This window comes from Mytilus trossulus, chromosome 11 (assembly GCF_036588685.1).
Source record: "Mytilus trossulus isolate FHL-02 chromosome 11, PNRI_Mtr1.1.1.hap1, whole genome shotgun sequence".
NCBI classification, from domain to species: Eukaryota; Metazoa; Mollusca; class Bivalvia; order Mytilida; family Mytilidae; genus Mytilus; species Mytilus trossulus.
In genome coordinates, this window is record NC_086383.1 from 55,173,462 (window position 1) to 55,192,706 (window position 19,245).

The window sequence follows — 19,245 nt, forward strand, 5'->3', positions numbered from 1 at the left end:
ACCAGCCAATCTACGTGTGTATGTGTACATGATTTCCCGCCAAAATGACCGTTTTACAGCTATGGAAAAAATAGTCCATAAACGTTCCGTATAATGATATGCAAATTCATAATTAATCGTAACTTTTTTTATCTTTGTATAATAAATATAACCAAATGGATTCCACAAAATTGAAAATAGCATTATTTTACGAGGATTTCTCATATTTTTCTCACTACCGGGCGCAGTAATACGTATGTTTTGAAGAAGCTCGAAGAATTTGACAAAGTGAATTGAGAAGGAAACGGATAGATATACGTGCTTGCTATCAGGTAAAACAATTTAAATGTACAGAACAAACACATTTACTTCACACAAATAGTACAGGCTTAAGCTTTTTATTGTCTTATACACGACTGTAGTCTAGTCGACGGCGGTGACCCACAAGGTACGGGTCATACTGGGTCAAGTCTAAATATGTAAACATATCCACGTGCTATTAGGTAGAAAGCATCGTAATGCAATATCTACAATTTTTCCTCCTTTATACATCGTTTAACCAGATATATTTCTCCTTTATAAATCGTTTAACCCGATATATTTCTCTCAAATACACTTAAACACAGGTTGTATGTACGTATCTTTTCTAGTGTTTTCTTGTCCTCATTAAAGTTCATTTGTTGATGTTTAAATATTTTTGAACGACTGAACACAGGAGTGAATGAATGCAACAATTATATATACTGAAGACTTGGGCTGTACAGTGATAGTGTACGTATATCATACTGATAATTATTCTAGCAGTAATTATGTTAATTTAGGATGTAATGACAGGAATTCATGAGCTATGCCTCAGGCTTTCTGAAAAAAATATCAATGACAATGTAAACAGGAACAAAACATTGACACGAATGCTGCTCTCTTCTATGTTATAGTTATTTAGGTATGTGTGTTGCACAAGTTTCAAAAAAATTAAGTTATAAAACTTTTTTTCAGGGCACAAACCCACTTTAAAGAGACTTGTCTACTGCCATACCCATCCTAATTTCGTGCACCATTTGCAAGCAAGAGACTGAATGGTTTGCAAAATTAAAAATCAGGACGGTGTCCAATTAAAACAAAAGAACTAAACTGGATGAATATTGTAGGAGAAATCTAGAGGAAAGTTTTGATTTGTGAAATTGGTTTTCCTGAAAAGTCATTCATCCTAGCCTGCAGAAAGGAACTATAACTGTCCATCACCAACTGACGAGCTTATGTTGAGCTTCACATATGGAATTACTCAAATACCATCAATGTCTGTGTTTTCAGCACAGATTTCACAAGTTATGACACAGCCGTGTTTTTTTATACCTGTTTATAGAGTTGTATACTAAATTTTTTTTTTTTTTTATCAATAAATATATATTGTGTCATTTAAGAACTTGTATTTTGCCAAAAGATGCATACTAGTGAATGAAAGTGGTGCAGTTCATTTTGCTTTGGTATATAGAATTGAATTACAATTGTTCATGTTATTGGAATGCTTATAAAAATAAGGAGATGTGGTACAATGCATATGATATTTAGTGAGTTAATCAAGCAAAAGTGAATAAGAAATTGGTATAAGCAGTTACAGGTACATGTACTACTGTACAATCTCAAACAATGAGAAAAACTCATACCGTAAAGAGAATTTCATATTTACAAGTAAGTTTTGTTTTTGCGTTGAATAATTTTCTTCTATTGTTTTAATTGCAAATATTGGAAGTGGTTAAAATGCTAATGAGACAGCTGTTATGGCCACAGAGCCTTAATTGAAAACTTCTTTTTCATTCATACCAGTAGATTTTGCCTGGAGTTAGAAACATATCTGCCAAAATGCACATGGGGGTTTTACATGAAAGATGGTTCATATAGTCATACAAAACCTTCAAGGGGGCCTTCAAATGAAGCAGGACAAGTCGCCCCACTGGCTAATAGCCCCACTTTTTAAAAAAACGCCACAAACTGATTTATCGCCCCACATGTGAAATTGGTTAAATCATGTTTAATATTACTCCTGCCAACTCGCCCTACTTATAAAAAAACGGTAATATTTAGATTAATAATATATATATAATTAAAAATAAAAACTTGCACCACTTTAATGAAAACTAATGTACACAGAATACAAACAAACCGAAAATTAATTTACTTACTATTATTGATATACTGAAATTATAATTCTAAAAAAACCCTGATTGTTGAAGAATAACTAAGTTTTGAAGCTTAGTTATTTGCATAACAATTGAAAAGAAACCTGTTAAATGTATCATAATGCAATATATGGAATTGAACTTATATTCGATGGGATAACATCTTTTTCCATAAGTGGGGTGAGTTGGCATTACTAAATTCATCCTGGTTAATAATATATTTATCTAGATATCACCGATTTCCATTAGGTGGGACCAGTTGGCAGGAGTAATATTAACGGGATTTAACACGGTTCACAAGTGGGGGCGATTTGGTAATCCAGGTTGGGGCAGTTTTTTTGTCGAGCCTGCAACTTTTGTCGCAGAAAGCTCGACATAGGGATAGTGATCCGGGGGCGGCAGCGATGTTAGCTCAGTTCTTAAAAGCTTTATATTTTAGAAGGTGGGAGACCTGGATGCTTCATACTTTGTATATGGTTGCCTCATGTTACGAAGTTTCCGTCAGTCACATGTCCAATGTCCTTGACCTCATTATCATGGTTCAGTGACTACTTGGAAAAAAAGTTAAAATTTTTGTAATGTTAAATTCTCTCTTATTATAAGTTATAGGATAACTATATTTGGTATGTGCGTACCTTGCAAGGTCCTCTTGCCCGTCAGACAGTTTTCACTTGACCTCAACCTCATTTCATGGATCAGCGAACAAGGTTAAGTTTTGGTGGTCAAGTCCATATCTGAGATACTATAAGCAATAGGTCTAGTAAATTCGGTGAATGGAAGCATTGTAAGGTGTACATGTCCAACTGGCAGGTGTCATCTGACCTTGACCTCATTTTCATGGTTTAGTGGTTATAGTTAAGTTTTGTGTTTTGGTCTGTTTTTCTTATACTGTTTGCAATAGGTCTTCTATATTTTGTGTATAGAATGGTTGTAAGGTGTACAGGTCTACCTGGCAGGTGTCATATGACCTTGACCTCATTTTCATGGTTCAGTGGTCAAAGTTAAGTTTTGAGTTTTGGCCTTTTTTTCTAATACTATATGCAATAGGTCAACTATATTTGGTGTATGGAAATATTTCATGATCTACATGTCAGTTGCGCAGGTTTTATTTGACCTTGATCTCATTTTTTACAATTCATTGCTCAGTGTTAAGCTTTTGTGTTTTGGTCTGTTTTTCTTAAACTATAAGCAATAAGTCAATTTTATTTGTTGTATGGAAGAATTGTTAGCTATACATGCCTACCTGGCATGGTTTATCTGACCTTGACCTCATTTTCATGGTTCAATTGTCAATGTTTAGTTTTCTTGGTTTATGTTAAGATTATGTGACAGTTGTAATAAAGCTTTATTATTAGGATTATCAACATAATATCAATGATTAGTAAAGAAGGCGAGACATTTCAGTGTGTGCACTCTTGTTTTTAAAGTGGGACGATTTGTCATGGATTCCCTTCAAATATATTCTAATGTGGTTTTTGGCTTCTTTGTGCATTAACAAGCTCATAGCCATTGTTGAATTAATTGTTTTCTTTAAAATAGTAGACAAAATTGCTCTTACAAAATTTCCATTTGGGAGCCTTGAGCTCGATGTGGGAAATACTCTGCAAATACTGACAGTTGCCAGGTATGGTCATCAAAAAAGTTGACATGTTACTATGTACATTTACCATTATGTTACTTGGTGTTCTTGCTATAAACACAGTACAGAGACTAGTCAATCTTTGTGAACTATTTTTTATGGGAGTCATAGAATATGTGTATACAATCAATAATTAAAAATAGTCTATTTATATTGAAAAGGAAAAGTTCTTATATGTCTAAAGAAGAGGGACGAAAGACACCAAAGGGACAGTCAAACTCATAAATTTAAAGCAAACTGACAAGACCATGGCTAAAAATGCATTTCATGGGAGGCACAGAAAATATACTGTAAACATAGACTATAGATATAGGTGAACTAGGTACAAAAGAACTCTGAATCTTAAATTCTACAAACCACCTCTGTTCTATGGAAGATAATGGTATAACTGGACTAGAAATACCCACAACCTGTAATTAACTGCCTTTACAGCGCTTTCGCGCTTTGATTGGGTTTTTGGTCCCAACAGTTTTTTCAGAAATCACTAAAAATGCATTTCAAACATGGCAAAAGAAGACTTAAAACAAAAAAAATGTGTTAGTGGTTGGTTAGACTGACGTGCTGTCCAATTGTGAGGTCTTGATGGAGTTAAAAGAATAGAAAATAATGGGCAGAATATATGGCAAAAGAATAAAGAATAGAAAATAATGGGCAGAATATATGGCAAAAGAATAAAGAATAGAAAACAATGGGCTGAAAATATGGCAAAAGAATAAAGATAATTATAGAGGATAATAAGACAAAAGAACAAATAATAGAAAATAATAGGCAAAAGTATAAAAGAGAAAAATAAGCTAAAAAACTGAAGACTACAAAAATAAAGGAGCCTCATTTGTATAAAAATGGTTGTTATCTGTGTTATCATGTTTATGTATGTAACATTATTTCTGAATTAATATTTAAGCATTTGAAGCGCCTTACTCGAATAGCAATTGGTTTTATTATTTATTTTTAGGGTGGATTCGGAGTACAGAATCAGTCCAAAATGTCAGGTAAAATATTTTAAAAAGATTTTCTAATTTTCTAAATAAATTTTTGCTTTTTAATTTTTTTTTTAATGTGTTTTAATTTTAGTTACTTGAATGATTATTTTTATTTTCTACTTTTTTTAGATAAAGATGCATAAAATGAAATCAAAAGCCTTAGGTTCTGACAAGGTATCTAAATCACTACCTTTGAGATGCACAAAATACAAAAATGTATAGAGCATTGATGATAACATTCTTAAATTTACACAATATTTATGAACATTTCCAGGAATTAATCAATGACATTCATACTCAGACATTCAGGTCAGAAATTTAAAAAAGGCAAAATAAGAAGTTTTGAGTTAAATTAATACAAAAAAACTGAATAAACAAAAAAGCAGAATGAGCTAATCGGCAAAAAAATTAGGCAAGAGTACAACTTTTGTAAAAATAAAAGTCAGAATGAACTAATAAAAGAAAGTAGGATCTAATAGAGTGAAAAACATAAATGTGCAGGAACGAGATTACTTATAAAGTATAAGCAGAACAGAGATTACAAATAAAAACAAATGCACCCACAATTTTTAGTCCTAGCTCCCCTCGTTTACCCTGCCAAAAGAATCAAATGGTAGCTCCCATATTAATGTTTTAATGTTTAAACACTTATTTAGAGTCAATCAGTACATTGTTCCTGTTGTTATTTCAGCCATGTTTCAAGATGAAATGATTGCTGTTATAAGTCTTCAAGACTTTGAGGGTTCATGGACGTCATCAGACCAGCTTATAGAACTAATTAAGATTCCTCAGGCGTTAACTCAACCACCCGAAGGAATTGTAAGTTGTTTACATCCTCAAAACACCAGTCTCACCAACATTTACCCCAAAAAATCTAAATAGGGGACTTTTTGAGAATTCATCAATAGAAATTTAAAGATGAAAAAGTCTTAAGGTGATACCCAACACTTTCACTAAAATTAATTTGGCTTGTTTAATTTTCATAAAATTTTGACTAAGTATTTACTTTGACCCTTTAACAAAAATATAAAAATTTCAAAAATTTTGAACCAACCGTTTTGTCAGAAAAATTACATTAATTAAATAGCAGTTTGACAAAAAAAACAATTTTGATCATTGAGAAGCTTAATGTTCCCTCTACAACACAACGTTATTTAAACGTTGAATTTACAGAGTTATCTCCCTGTAGTGTTAGGTACCACCTTAAGTTCATACCATTACTGAGCTTCTCTTGTTAGTTAACTGATGTGCAAACTTTTAGCAGGTATACAAAACAATGTACATGTGAATTCCATTTCAATTGACCATTTATTAGCCCCTCTTTAAATAGGGGTATTATGACTTTTGGTTTGTGCTTTCGTTAATTTGTTAGTCTGTCTGATACATTTGTTAGCCTGTCCATCTGTCCTGAGTCATGTTTAAGTTATTGTTTAAAGTTTTTGGTCAAGGTAGTTTTAGATGAAGTTGAAGTCCAATCAACTTGAAACTTAGTACACATTTTACCTATGATATGTTTTTTGTAATATAATGCCAAATTCAAGTTCTGATCTCAAGGTCACAGTCCACTGAACTGAGCATATGTGTACTATGGACAATTCTTGTAAAATTTTATTCTTATAGAATTCTCTATACACTAAGTAGTAAATACGACGTAAGGAGTAAATCATTCTCCTTGAACTTTATAACATTGCCATTTCACTGTGAAAGCAAGAAAAAAAAATGAATCTGACAAAAGAAATAAAATTTCATATTTAATGCAATCAATGACAATAAATCTGTATCAGCCAATCAATATCCTTATAAACTACATCAACCCTAAACCAGTAGAGCTGTCTTTGTTATATATATATTCTACCACTGCATCAAGTGTAATACAATATTTAGTGGATAAATATCGTATTACACCAGATTTGGTGGTGGAATCTGTTTCTCTAATGATTTTCTAACATTATGCAGGCAAACTTATTCCTTCTTTTCAAATGATTTGCAAAAAGATGTGTTCTTTCTGTGTGACTTCATCAGGCATGGTCACCTTTTTTCATGCCGCCACAATAGGAAATTCAGAGGAAAGCAAGAAAATTCGACGTCACAATCGGATTTTAACCAATGAAGTACTGAGATCAAACAAACCACACATTGATTAATTTTTTTTATACAATGGGTACAGAAAGGGATAAATTGACGAAGAATTAGTGAAAGTGGTATATAAGGTTGATGACAAGTGTGATATTGAAAAGCCATATGATATTATAATTTTTATTGTTGTGCATAAGATTTAATTTTGTTCAAATTATTATTTGTACAGGGTTTTTGTACAAGTTATAAGTTTGTTGACACATACCTTTTTGCATCGATATCAGTTGATAAAAGTTTATCTTCTAAAACATATCAGTTTTATGTCTAAAATTCAAATTTAAGTACTTCAACCTAACATTTAGTTATAGTTTCCTTGTCCTCAAACTGGAAATAAGGACACCTAAATGGTTTTAATTCTAATTGTATTTTTTCTCCTTATAACAATTAATGTGAATCATTCTATATCATCAATCCTTTGAGCAGGTATAATATTGAAAAAAAGTCTATTAATTTTCTATGTCTATTTCATTTCAGGATGGAATTTGCTGGATGACATGCCTCGTCTTAGCATGGTTGGAATATAAACAAAGCAACAGGAAAGATGAATGGGAGTTGTTATATAACAAAGCTGCTGATTGGTTAATCTCTGAAATAGGAGCAGAGCCATTGGCTACCCTGAAAACATTAGCATTGGAAGAGATGAAACAATTATAAATATTTACTAAAGCCTAAATATCCATATTGATAGGAGGGGCTACAATAGGGTGTAATGGCAGGTTTAAAGTTTTCTACAGCACTTGGCTAAGCAAAATATATATTAGGTAGTTGTAAATTGATCTGATTCTCAGTTTTAAACATTTATAAAAGTTAAGGTCTTTTTGAATGAGATGTCAAGTCACTAGATGGCAGGCCAAACCTTCAATGTCTCTGGTCAGTTTTGAAATGTAAGATCCACATATTAGATATATTGTAAACGTTGAAAGTTTTGAGAAAGATATCCCGTTGTGTAAATTTTATCTTCAAAAAAGTAGATTGAAATCGGGGATTAGAGGGAATGTCAAACAAAAATCCTAGATAACAGATTTCGTCCAGAAACAGTGAAACAAAAACAGTGTCATGACACTAATTTAGAAATTTGATATTTTACCTCTTTTTCTGATATCAAGGGGAACTAATTTAAGAAAGAGGATTCATAAAAGTAAAAATATATGAAAATTAAAAAAAAAAAGGGATTGTCTTAGAATAATGTTCAAATAAAAATTTGTTATATTGTGGTAATCAAAGAACATTGTTTAATTTTATATTGACAGTTTGATAATCCTTCTTATTCATATATTCAAGGTAAATAGAACATTTTCTCTGAAAATTGACATAAAAACATTTTAAGTAAAATCAAACTTTTAGACATTGTTATACACTGACTTGCCTTGCACACGAAATTCACTTCTTTTGGATTCCTTCATTTCAACTTTTTGATCGAAAATTTATATTTAAATTATCTGCAACGTATACATGTAGTGCATCTAAATTGATAAATAGTTTTAAAAAAATTGCCAAAAAATGTAAATAAATTTGTTTCCTGAATCAGTGTACATAGTTATAGAATTAATATATAATATATTATATGGAGCTTCGTTTTCATTGGTTGTATTCAATTGAATGTATGATTTTTTTGTCGATTTATTTTAAGGAAAATTGACGTTTATAGCATATCAATCTGCAATTATCTCTCAAAAGTATATATGCTTTATATTTTTTTTCTCACTCTGCTCTATTCTTTTTAGATTGGAACGCCATTATTCTCTTTCCTTTATTTACTTTCGCCTATTTCCCTCTTCTTTCTTTCTTTTTTTTTGCTCATTTTATGCTGTAGAGGCTCATTATAATCAATGCTGGAAATTCCATTCAGACCATCTTAAAAGACTATTTTGAAGCATGTATGTTCAATTTTACTTCTTACTTACACATGTACAGTGGGTGATAACATTTGCCTCATACTTTATAATAATCTGTTTTTCTTTTTTATACGACTGTTATTTTTAATTTAACCTAATACTTATATAACACATGTTCCATATGATAAGGCACATCTATATTTGTTTTCAATAATAATTATTTAAACAATTAATTGTTGTAGTTGGATTTTTAATTTATAAGATATGGTGTATAACCTAATTAATCAAGGGAAGTAACCATGGTTCTGTTATGTACATTAATTTGATAATTTTTATTGTTAAGTTAAGAGTTTATATTATATTTTTTTTATTATTTAATTAATTTTAATTAGTGCATGTACAATATATGTCTATCTAATTATAAGTTTTGTTATAACTATTTAGTATATTGTTATGTTGTTATGTTCAAAGGATGTACTTGTGAGGTTTCGAAATAAGTGTTAAATATATGGACTCTTCAGTTTCTTTCCTTACGATACAAGGTAAAATATTTTACCCCATAAAACCTATTTATCTTTTGACATAAGATTTGATAGCTCATAAAAGGGGGGGAGGGGGTTCGTAGTGGTCCTGATCCAGAAATCCTGGGCTTAAAAACATGAAATCATGAGGTCCCTTTTAAAAGGTCATTTAACAAAATGTAAGCAGATTCTTGATTTTTTTTTGTTGATATGAGACCCAAATACTGGTATTACCAATGCAAATATAAGATAAAAGTCTATGCAAGTCAGTCTTTTCCCGCCATATTTTATAAATCAAATATCTCAAAAAGGAGCTCCATGACCTATCAATATTTTAAGCTTACTTTGAACCTTAACTAACATTCTTCCATCTTAAAGTATCAATTTTGAATTCCTGATTTATTTAATTTTACCTTAGATCACCTAAGTACATCCTTAAGTCAAAGGTTGTTTGCACCCTGTTTTTTATGCCCCACCTACGATAGTAGAGGGGCATTATGTTGTCTGGTCTGTGCCTCCGTTCGTTCGTTCGTCCGTTCGTTCGTCCCGCTTCAGGTTAAAGTTTTTGGTTGAGGTAGTTTTTGATGAAGTTGAAGTCCAATCAACTTGAAACTTAGTATACATGTTAACTATGATATGATCTTTCTAGTTTTAATGTCAAATTAAAGTATTGACCCCAATTTCATGGTCCACTGAACAAAGATAGTGTGAAGCTCAGGTTAAAGTTTTTGGTCAAGGTAGTTTTTGATGAAGTTGAAGTCCAATCAACTTGAAACTTAATATACATGTTAACTATGATATGATCTTTCTAATTTTAATGCCAAATTAAAGTATTGACCCCAATTTCACGGTTCAGTGAACATGTAAAATGATAGTGTGAGTGGGGCATCCGTGTACTATGGACACATTCTTGTTTAAACATAAAATGTACATTACATGTCTTATTGTTTAGTTTTGTTATAATTATAAATGTTATTTTATAAGCAAAATAAACCTGAAAAAGATATTGTGTTTGAAGTTTCAGGTCAAAGGTTGTTTGCAGTTAAAACATATAAAATAACCATATATATTTATATATTCATGTATAAAAAAGTATTTTTTAAACAGAAAATGAATATTACATATATGATATGAGGTGCAAAATCAGCCTTATGCATGTACATATATGATTTTGTGACGTTGAAATTCTAAACAAAAGAAGAATTTTTGTCTATTTTGTAAGGTTCTTATATAACAAGTCAACTCTAAACAGACTTTCCATATAGATTTTATAAATAAAAAATCGGTCAACAAATGTATTGATGTTTATTTGCATAAGGTCGATTTCTATCTGAAGCAACTCATATATTATGGAAAATAGAAAAAGGTCTGATCAATAAATATAGAGATAACTGAAGTACATTGGTCAGTACTACATATAAAAAAGAAGATGTGGTATGATTGTCAATGAGACAACTATCCGCAAAAGACCAAAATGACACAGATATTAACAACTATAGGTCACCATATGGCCTTCAACAATGAGCAAAGCCCATACTGCATAGTCAGCTATTAAGGGCCCGATAAGACAATGTAAAACAATTCAAACGTGAAAACTAACGGCCTTATTTATGTAAAAAAATGAACGAAAAACAAATATGTAACACATAAACAAATGACAACCACTGAATTAACAGGCTCCTGACTTGGGACAGGCACATACATAAATAATGTGGCGGGGTTAAACATGTTAGCGGGATCCCCACCCTCCCCTAACCTGGGACAGTGGTATAACAGTACAACATAAGAACGAACTATAAAAATCAGTTGAAAAAGGCTTAACTCATCAGATGGACAAAAATACAAGTGGACCTGGCTGGGTAGTTTAGTTTTACTCTAACTACAGACATCCAACCCCTTGTACAAACAAGGAACAACAAGATATAACTACACATGGTTCAAATGTCATGATTTGGTACAGGTACAAAGTATGCTAGGGTCAAATCAGTTTAACATGTAGGCAAAACTATCTTAGACTTTAGTTTAACCGCTGACAGTTTTTATTAATGAAAAATTACAAGAATAAAATGTTAAAATGTAACAATGTTACATGAAGTTCAAATGTAGGCAACACTAGCTTAGACCTTAGTTTAACCAGTATTTATTAATGAAAAATTACAAGAATAAAATGTAACAATGTTACATGAAGTTCAAATGTAGGCAAAACTAGCTATGACCTTAGTTTAACCAGTATTTATTAATGAAAAATTACAAGAATAAAATTTAACAATGTTACATGAACTTCAAATATACCTAGACCTTATGTCACTTAGTCTATTGTAGATTCATTTATTTTCGTGGGTACCAATTTTCGTGGATTACGGAAAACTTGCATGTTCGTGAATATTTAATTTCGTGGTTTTGACAGTCTGCATATAAGCCTATAGAAATTGTGTTATTCGATGAACATTTAATTTCGTGGTTCACCTGTAACCACGAAAGCCACGAAAATTGGTATCCAATAAATGATAATGAATCCACAGTATCTGCCAACATCATGACAATTTACTTGAACAACGAATGAGAGAAAAGTGTTCACCTTGAAATATCTTACTGCATATTATATTTCTCTTTTCTCAAATGAACTGTTTTACATTTGTTATTTAGGGCCTTTTTATAGCTGATTATGTGGTAGCATGGCCTTTGTCCAGTGTTGAAAGCTATAAGGTGACCTATAGTGGCTAATTTCTGTGACACTTTTTTGTTGTTGGAAGAGTTGTCTCATTAGCAATCATACCACATCTTCTTATTGTATACTAAAATGAAGAGCAACATTGTAATAGATCCGAGCTTTTTCTGTGTTTCTAATTTGGCGCATGCATATAAATATTTTTGCAACATATTTATATAATACACAATATCCGTTCTTTTCTATGAAGTATTAATAACTTTTAGAATTCTATCGGATCAGTTTTAGATTTAATACCGTGTATATATTTTATTTAAACGAAAATCAATAAAATGTATATTAAAATATGAAATAAATCTACAAATAAATAATGAAACACCTATGGACAATTTCAATTATAAAGTCAAGGCACATAACCCGACCAAAACACTGAAAGATAAAAACCTCAATATTAAGCTGGTTTTCTCTATTTTTGAGTATGACTGTTCGCCTCCGCCTTCCCCCTATTTTCGTTGTACTTAAGATTGATATAAATTGTATTATTTCAACATAGACTCCAATCGTTTTAATCTATCAATACGTCAATGAAGTTAAAGTTGACCTTAAAATTTGATATGCTTAACCTTAGTCATATTGCATTTAATTTCTTTAATAATTGAATTATATTATTGCATATGCGTGTATGAGTTTAATTTGAAATTTAAATAACATAATACTTAAACTGCCAAGGAACATTTGATATACGAAAGAAAATATAATCAATACCATTAATTACAATAATATCTTATAAGGCCATAGTTATTATATTTTTAGTTTTTTGACAAAACCAATGGATAGGAGGACGAAAAAAAAAAAAACCTGCTGCTGCTGATTTTTTTTTAATACCAACCGTCAATATCAAAATATTTTTTTTTATTTCACCAGGAGATTTTCTACTAGTGTAACAACTATTTTTTTTTTCTTGACAGGTTTGAATTGAAAATCAATGTGCAACAACTTACTTAATCACCAAGAGCATAAATTTAGATTCTTTCATGCAGTTATGAACTAATTTTTTTTTTTGCATGAAAAACATTGGGTCGGAGGAGAAAAAATAAATAAAAATCAACATTTTTAATTTTTTTCCCCCCTATTTGGCAAAAATTAGGGTAGGAGGGTTCGAAAAACTAAAAATAAAAAAACTACGGCCTAACAATAACAAGAGGAATATATGAGGTCGCATCTTAAATTATATATACTTAAATCAAAACAAATCAATAACATCTACGATTTTAAATATCTGAGCTTGCTCAAAAGAATTCTTCAATATAAAATTACAAATATACCAACTAAATCAACAATTAAAAAAACGTTTAGAAAAATGCGTACACCTCAGAGTTGTCCAACTAAATCTTTTTAATGTGGGCTGAAAAAATCAATTTCATTGTTGTTTAAAATTTCTAATTAGTGAGACCGTTATTTCATCTACTATATGAAATTGAAAATTACGTAGTACTTTTATAGTATCGTTTAAATGTATCTATCATAATCCGTCTGACAGATTTAAGTGGAATTAGATATATCGAGCTGTGAGGGATTTTAATAAGAAACACCAAATCATAAAACGAATTGAATGTTTTAATAATATTAAGGATTAATAACATATGAATCCAAACGTTGTATTCCAAATCGGATAATCTTTGTAAATAGAAACAGTAAAACTATAGTGTGTATTGTTACTAGTGCATCAGAACATTTTTTTTAGTAGATAGGAAAAACCATTGTAAAAACAGTGGCATTTGTTGTGTATCAAGTGACAGTTATCGTTCAATAAAGAAAGATGTCGTGTGCACCAATAGGATGGTCCATCGGGAAGATGAATCTACATTTTAAGCCAGTTCTTCCTACGGATTCAGGGATGTTTTCTATCATGCATAAATCCGCTAAGCGATATAGTCCCAAGGAACTCAGGGAAGACATTAGAAATATCGACATCGCTAGACGGATTTTGCATCGTCAGCGCATGTCTGTGAAACTGTTTGCAGGACACAGACGACCTGCTAAAGACGAGATACTCGACGTTTCTCGGAGACTTTATAAGGACAGTCGTGAATGTCTACTAAGAAAAAGTCTCAACCATCTTCCTCCCGTGACACAAGCACATTATGCAACTGATGACGTCAGGGATGTTGTGGACAGGCTATCTACATACGACCCGGAAAAGATTCCCGAATCGAAAGGTCAAGTTGTTAGGCTTCCAACGCCAATTGTCTATAAGAAGAAATATACAGAAGAAGAAGTCAGAGACATTGTGAAACGACTTGCCCAATATGATCCTAAGAAGTGGCCCGCAGAGTCAAAGGGCGGCGCTCCAAATGTAGTGACACAACTTCCGCGCCAAACCATGGCTCGTGTCAAAAAGTGTTCTGCTGATGAAGTTCAGGAAATAGTGGATAGATTGTATACGTTTGATGATTCGAAAACTGAATGTCGCGGAAAAACTGCTATTTCTCTTCCAGCACGTGGTAACACTTGGATCTAAATTTGTTAATTTGTAATGTTAATGTTTAAATTATTTACAACAAAATGTCTTGTTATTAGCTTAACGTTTATGGTGTTTGCTAAATAGAAGATTTTCTGAAGAATTTCTGTTTTAAACAAAAATCCGAATAACGTTCTTGTATCTTTGATATTCTTTGAAAAAGGGAAACATACAAACTTAATTTATATCGGAGTATTTTCTCAAAATGCCGTAAGTACTATTGGTCAATCAGTTAATCGATATTATGTCTTGTAAGTTTGGAGCCATCGATTAGACAAGTTGGGGAAATTGATTATAAGTAATTTCTATCGAGAATATTTCAGTGAAATTGGGCAAATTGAACAACCATATAAAATAAAATCTACATGTGTAAACAACGATATATACTATAGCATTAAAAAGCCCCCTAAATGTTCAAACATGCTGTTCAATATCCCAGCCATAAGTCTCAGGAAAAAAAGAAGACTAATAATAACTGGGAAAATTTAGAGGCTACCATAAAGTCGAAACGATATAACTCTTAAAGTATATTTGTGTATCCTTATTCATAAGTTAAAACATTAATAGATAGTATGTGAGAATACGTTAGCTAGGCGGTAATTCCAATGAAAAAAGCATAAAGATATCTAAACATATTTTGCCGGAATAAACGGACAACTTTTTTTTAACATTTTAAAATTGTATTTCTTTTGACCACAGACCATCAAAACAAACCAAGAAGGTTTATCAAAGCAAAGAAAACAATTACTTTTAACCGATCAATTAAACACAATAATGTTATTCATACTATTGACGGGTGTTTAGATCTGTTGATCTTATTATTGTATACTTTCAACATCACTATTAAACAAGGCTCAAAAAAATATAATCGGCTTTGATATTTAATGCCAAGTATAAGACGTATACATATTAATACAATTTATGTATATATATCAAAGAAAATCTACTGTATTGTTAGTTAATATACTAGACCACAGTTCGTGTAATTTTAAAAAAGTTTATATTTCGATTGATCCTTTTGATAATGGCTATTGTTACAATTTTAAATGTATTTTCAGGTCATATGATTATAGGGTGGATTGGCGATAACTGTCAAACGTCTGGCTTTAAAGTTATATAACATTTTATTCAAAATATTATTGATATATATTACGATGTGAACTGGATTGGAGAAAAGTGGGGAGATCTTTTTGTATCGTTGATAATAGATTATGTCAGTTTTCTCTGTTTTATTGCTCTTTATTCTCTTTTATTTATTCTTCATTTAAAATTAAGGAACCCATTCTTTACATCTTTTTATTTCATTGCCTTATTTTTCTAATTCTTTATATTTGGGAATTTATTCTACATTCTTTGCTAATTTTTTTCCAAGGTTCCATTCTGGTGCTAAAGCATACTTTAAAATCAATAAAAGCGAGCTTGTAAATTGAGATTGGCGACGGTACCATTCGGAGTGAGTCAAGGCCCCATGTTGGAGGCCGTACCTTGACATATAATTGTCTACTTTTACAAATTGTGACTCGGATTTACAGTTTCCTACTAAGCAATTATGTCACATCGTATTATATCCATCTGACATCACAGATAACAGGTTTGAAATTGTGCACGACATACGCACGTTTCGTATAGAAAAGATTCAACAGGGACGCTCAAATAACAAAAGGTTTCAAGACAAAATAAAGTACGGAAATGAAGAGCATTAATTCGCGTAAGACCCACAATTCGCGAGAGTTTTTATCAATACAGTTGAGATAATGTATTCCTGTGGTAGAATTAAAGATATTCCAAAATATCAAAGTTTGTAATCCGTTAATTCACAAATGCTTAGATGGGGGCGATCTAGAACTTGCAGACTATGCTTAACCCCGCCACATTCTGTATTTATGTGTCTGTCCCAAGTCAGGAAACTGTAATGCAGTGGTTGTCGTTTTTTTCATGTGTTAAATAAAGGCAACAGTAGTATACCGCTGTTCGAAATTCATAAATCGGTTGAGGAAAAAACATATCCGGGTTACAATTTAAAACTGAGGAAAACACCTCAAATATACGAGGAGTACTACGACACAACAGAAACACAACACAAATAGAAACGAACTATAATATAATGGCCGTTTTCCGGACTTGTTACAGGACATTTTAATAAAACAAATGTTGGGTTGGGTTGAACCTAGTTTTGTGGTATTCCGAACCTACCGATTTAATGACAATATTTAATATAACATTAAAATGACAACATTACAATGATAGGACTACAATACAAATAAATGGGAGAACATATAGGACAGAGAAACACACGAATAATAGCTAACAAAAGGTACAAGGTTTAAAATTGTATACGCTAGACACGTGTTTTGTCCACACATGACTAACCAGTGACGCTCTGATAAAAATCAACCAATAAACAATATCTTTTTGAGACATGCTAGGATATTAACATCAACCACAGGTTAGGTCTTTTGACATAAATAAAGCAACATATGTTGAAGACAGGTAATGTGTACTAACCATATTCATTCAAAAATAGGACAGTAATTTGTATTAAAATTGACAAATAAACAGTGTTATTGTAAAACATGTTAGGCGTTTTACTGTCAACCAATTAGCATTGTATTTGAAAGACATGTTAGTTGTATTGACATCAACCAATCACCGTTGTCTCTGTTCGAAAAGTTACTTGTGATGAAATCAACCAATTGACAATGCTGTGTAAACATGTTAGGTGTATTACCATCGACTTACAACATTGTATTTGTTAGACAGGTTAGGTGTATATTGACACCAAACAGAAAACATTGACTTTATAAAGTACCAGGTTAGTTGTATTGACGATTACTAATCAAATTGATTTTTGTAAGACAGCATATGTATTTCCGAAAATGGGGAATACTAGGTAGAGGTATAGAGGAAGCTGGATGAAAAGAGAAAGGAATGAATGGGTCTAATCTAAAACACTCATTTAGCTGTTTAATATTACTTTTATAAATTTATATTGGGATATTGGACAAAAACGTCAATGAGAGACACGAGAAACTCGAAAACAATACGTTTCCCAGGTTGAATGGTTAATAAATGTCAAATATCCAACAAACTTACTACACATCAAGAAAAGATTTTAACCATCGTGCAGATAACAAATGATACATGGGACATTCGTACGCTCAATTAACATACTGGATAAACAGTGAATTAAATCCCAAAAGCAATATCTTCAATCGAACAAAGAGATGTTTTCCGTCTAATTGCTGCTAGATAAATTACAGTGTATAGCCTCAAGTCAAAAACGGAAATTGGATAATAAGGAAAATGAGATGTTTTGTATCTACAAAATAAATATTTAATGTTTCGCCAATGGAATCAATACTTTGCCATGTAGTATCGTTGAAACAGATAATGACCAATCAATTTTTTCAAAGAATTTTACTTTTGATCATATTTGTTTGGTCTATTTACGTCTGCTTTATGGAAATCAAAACTATTAGTAAATGAAATATTCATTAACGTTATTTAAACTTTAAAAATAAAAAGAACTGCTCTGATCAGAAGTCTAATGTAAATTGTGTGTTGTTTTCTAACCAGTCTCGTTATTTTTTTCTACGTGCGTACATATACAAAAGAGACCGACAATTGGGTACAGGCGTCCACTTACAATATATATACGTATACAAACTATATTGTGTTTTTCTATGTTGTGATATTATACTATTGTTTCAGAAAAAGGGAGAAGGTTCTGTACCATTAAAACATTTAATCCCGCTGCAAATGTTTGCACCTGTCCTAAGTCAGGAATCTGATGTACAGTAGTTGCGGTTTGAATGGTTTTACACTAGTAATTTTTGGGCCCTTTATAGCTTGTTGTTCGGTGTGAGCCTAGGCTCCGTGTTGAAGGCCGTACATTGACCTATAATGGTTTAAATTTATAAATTGTTATTTGGATGAAGAGTTGTCTCATTGGCACTCACACCAAATCGTTCTATATCTATATAAAAGAGGGACGAAAGATACCAAAGGGACAGTCAAACTCATAAATCAAAAACAAACTGACAACGCCATGGCTAAAAATGAAAAAGACAAACAGACAAACAATAGTACACATGACACAACATAGAAAACTAAAAGAATAAACAACACGAACTCCATCAAAAACTAGGGGTGATCGCAGGTGCTCCGGAAAGGTAAGCCGATCCTGCTCTACATGTGGCACCCGTCGTGTTGCTTATTTGATAACAAATCCTGTAAATAGTATAATTCGGTTATTCATTCATGAAAGGGAAGGGAATTGTAGTTACGACGTAAGGAACATATCCGTTATCATTTGTGAAACGGTTATTCCATAACGGTCAATCAACTCGTGATGGCATCCGTAAAATTTAAGATGGGATGATTTCAACTTTACCATTTGGAACTCTTGGTTTAATAGCTTCCTTGTGAGCAGCAACCCTCTATCAGGAAAATCATGATAAGAAATGCAAGCACGGGAATATCGTATCAATTGGGATATATATACCCCGTATGCAGGTGCTGCTGGAATGTTGCTACTTAGAAATGGAAAGTTCACAATTGGAAAGCTGAAATCATCTCTTTTGTCGTAAATTTTTGTTTTCAACCGACCCTCATTGTTAATTTCTAGATGTAAGCTGCCCGTGTATATTAACTTTGAAGACTTCTATTAGTTACCCGCGTTCGTTTATTATTTAGACGGACTATTAACTTTCCGCGTAAATTTATAACACTGATCAACTATTAGCAATACAATATACCCGTATGCATGGACAATAGAGATAACTTT

The 19,245-nt window shown here is 31.8% G+C and overlaps 2 protein-coding genes across 2 annotated transcripts in view; both read left to right on the forward strand.

Annotated features, from left to right (window-relative positions):
- The window catches only part of LOC134691322 (von Willebrand factor A domain-containing protein 5A-like), a 39,661-nt gene extending 29,368 nt beyond the window's left edge, over nucleotides 1-10,293 (forward strand). The window contains exons 15-17 of the mRNA XM_063551775.1: nucleotides 4,751-4,787; nucleotides 5,470-5,597; nucleotides 7,389-10,293. Of these exons, the coding sequence (XP_063407845.1) occupies nucleotides 4,751-4,787; nucleotides 5,470-5,597; nucleotides 7,389-7,568 (345 nt within the window). The 3' untranslated portion in view covers nucleotides 7,569-10,293. The remainder of the gene's footprint in view (nucleotides 1-4,750; nucleotides 4,788-5,469; nucleotides 5,598-7,388) is intronic.
- Nucleotides 10,294-13,757: 3,464 nt separating this feature from the next.
- On the forward strand, nucleotides 13,758-14,459 carry LOC134690174 (uncharacterized). The gene has a single exon (XM_063550152.1). It carries the CDS (start codon nucleotides 13,758-13,760, stop codon nucleotides 14,457-14,459), a length of 702 nt encoding a protein of 233 aa, XP_063406222.1.
- Nucleotides 14,460-19,245: the final 4,786 nt, after the last annotated feature.

What these genes read in the sequence shown, in the direction of transcription:
- LOC134690174 (XM_063550152.1), top strand. Translation starts at nt 13,758, where the DNA reads ATGTCGTGTGCACCAATAGGATGGTCCATCGGGAAGATGAATCTACAT.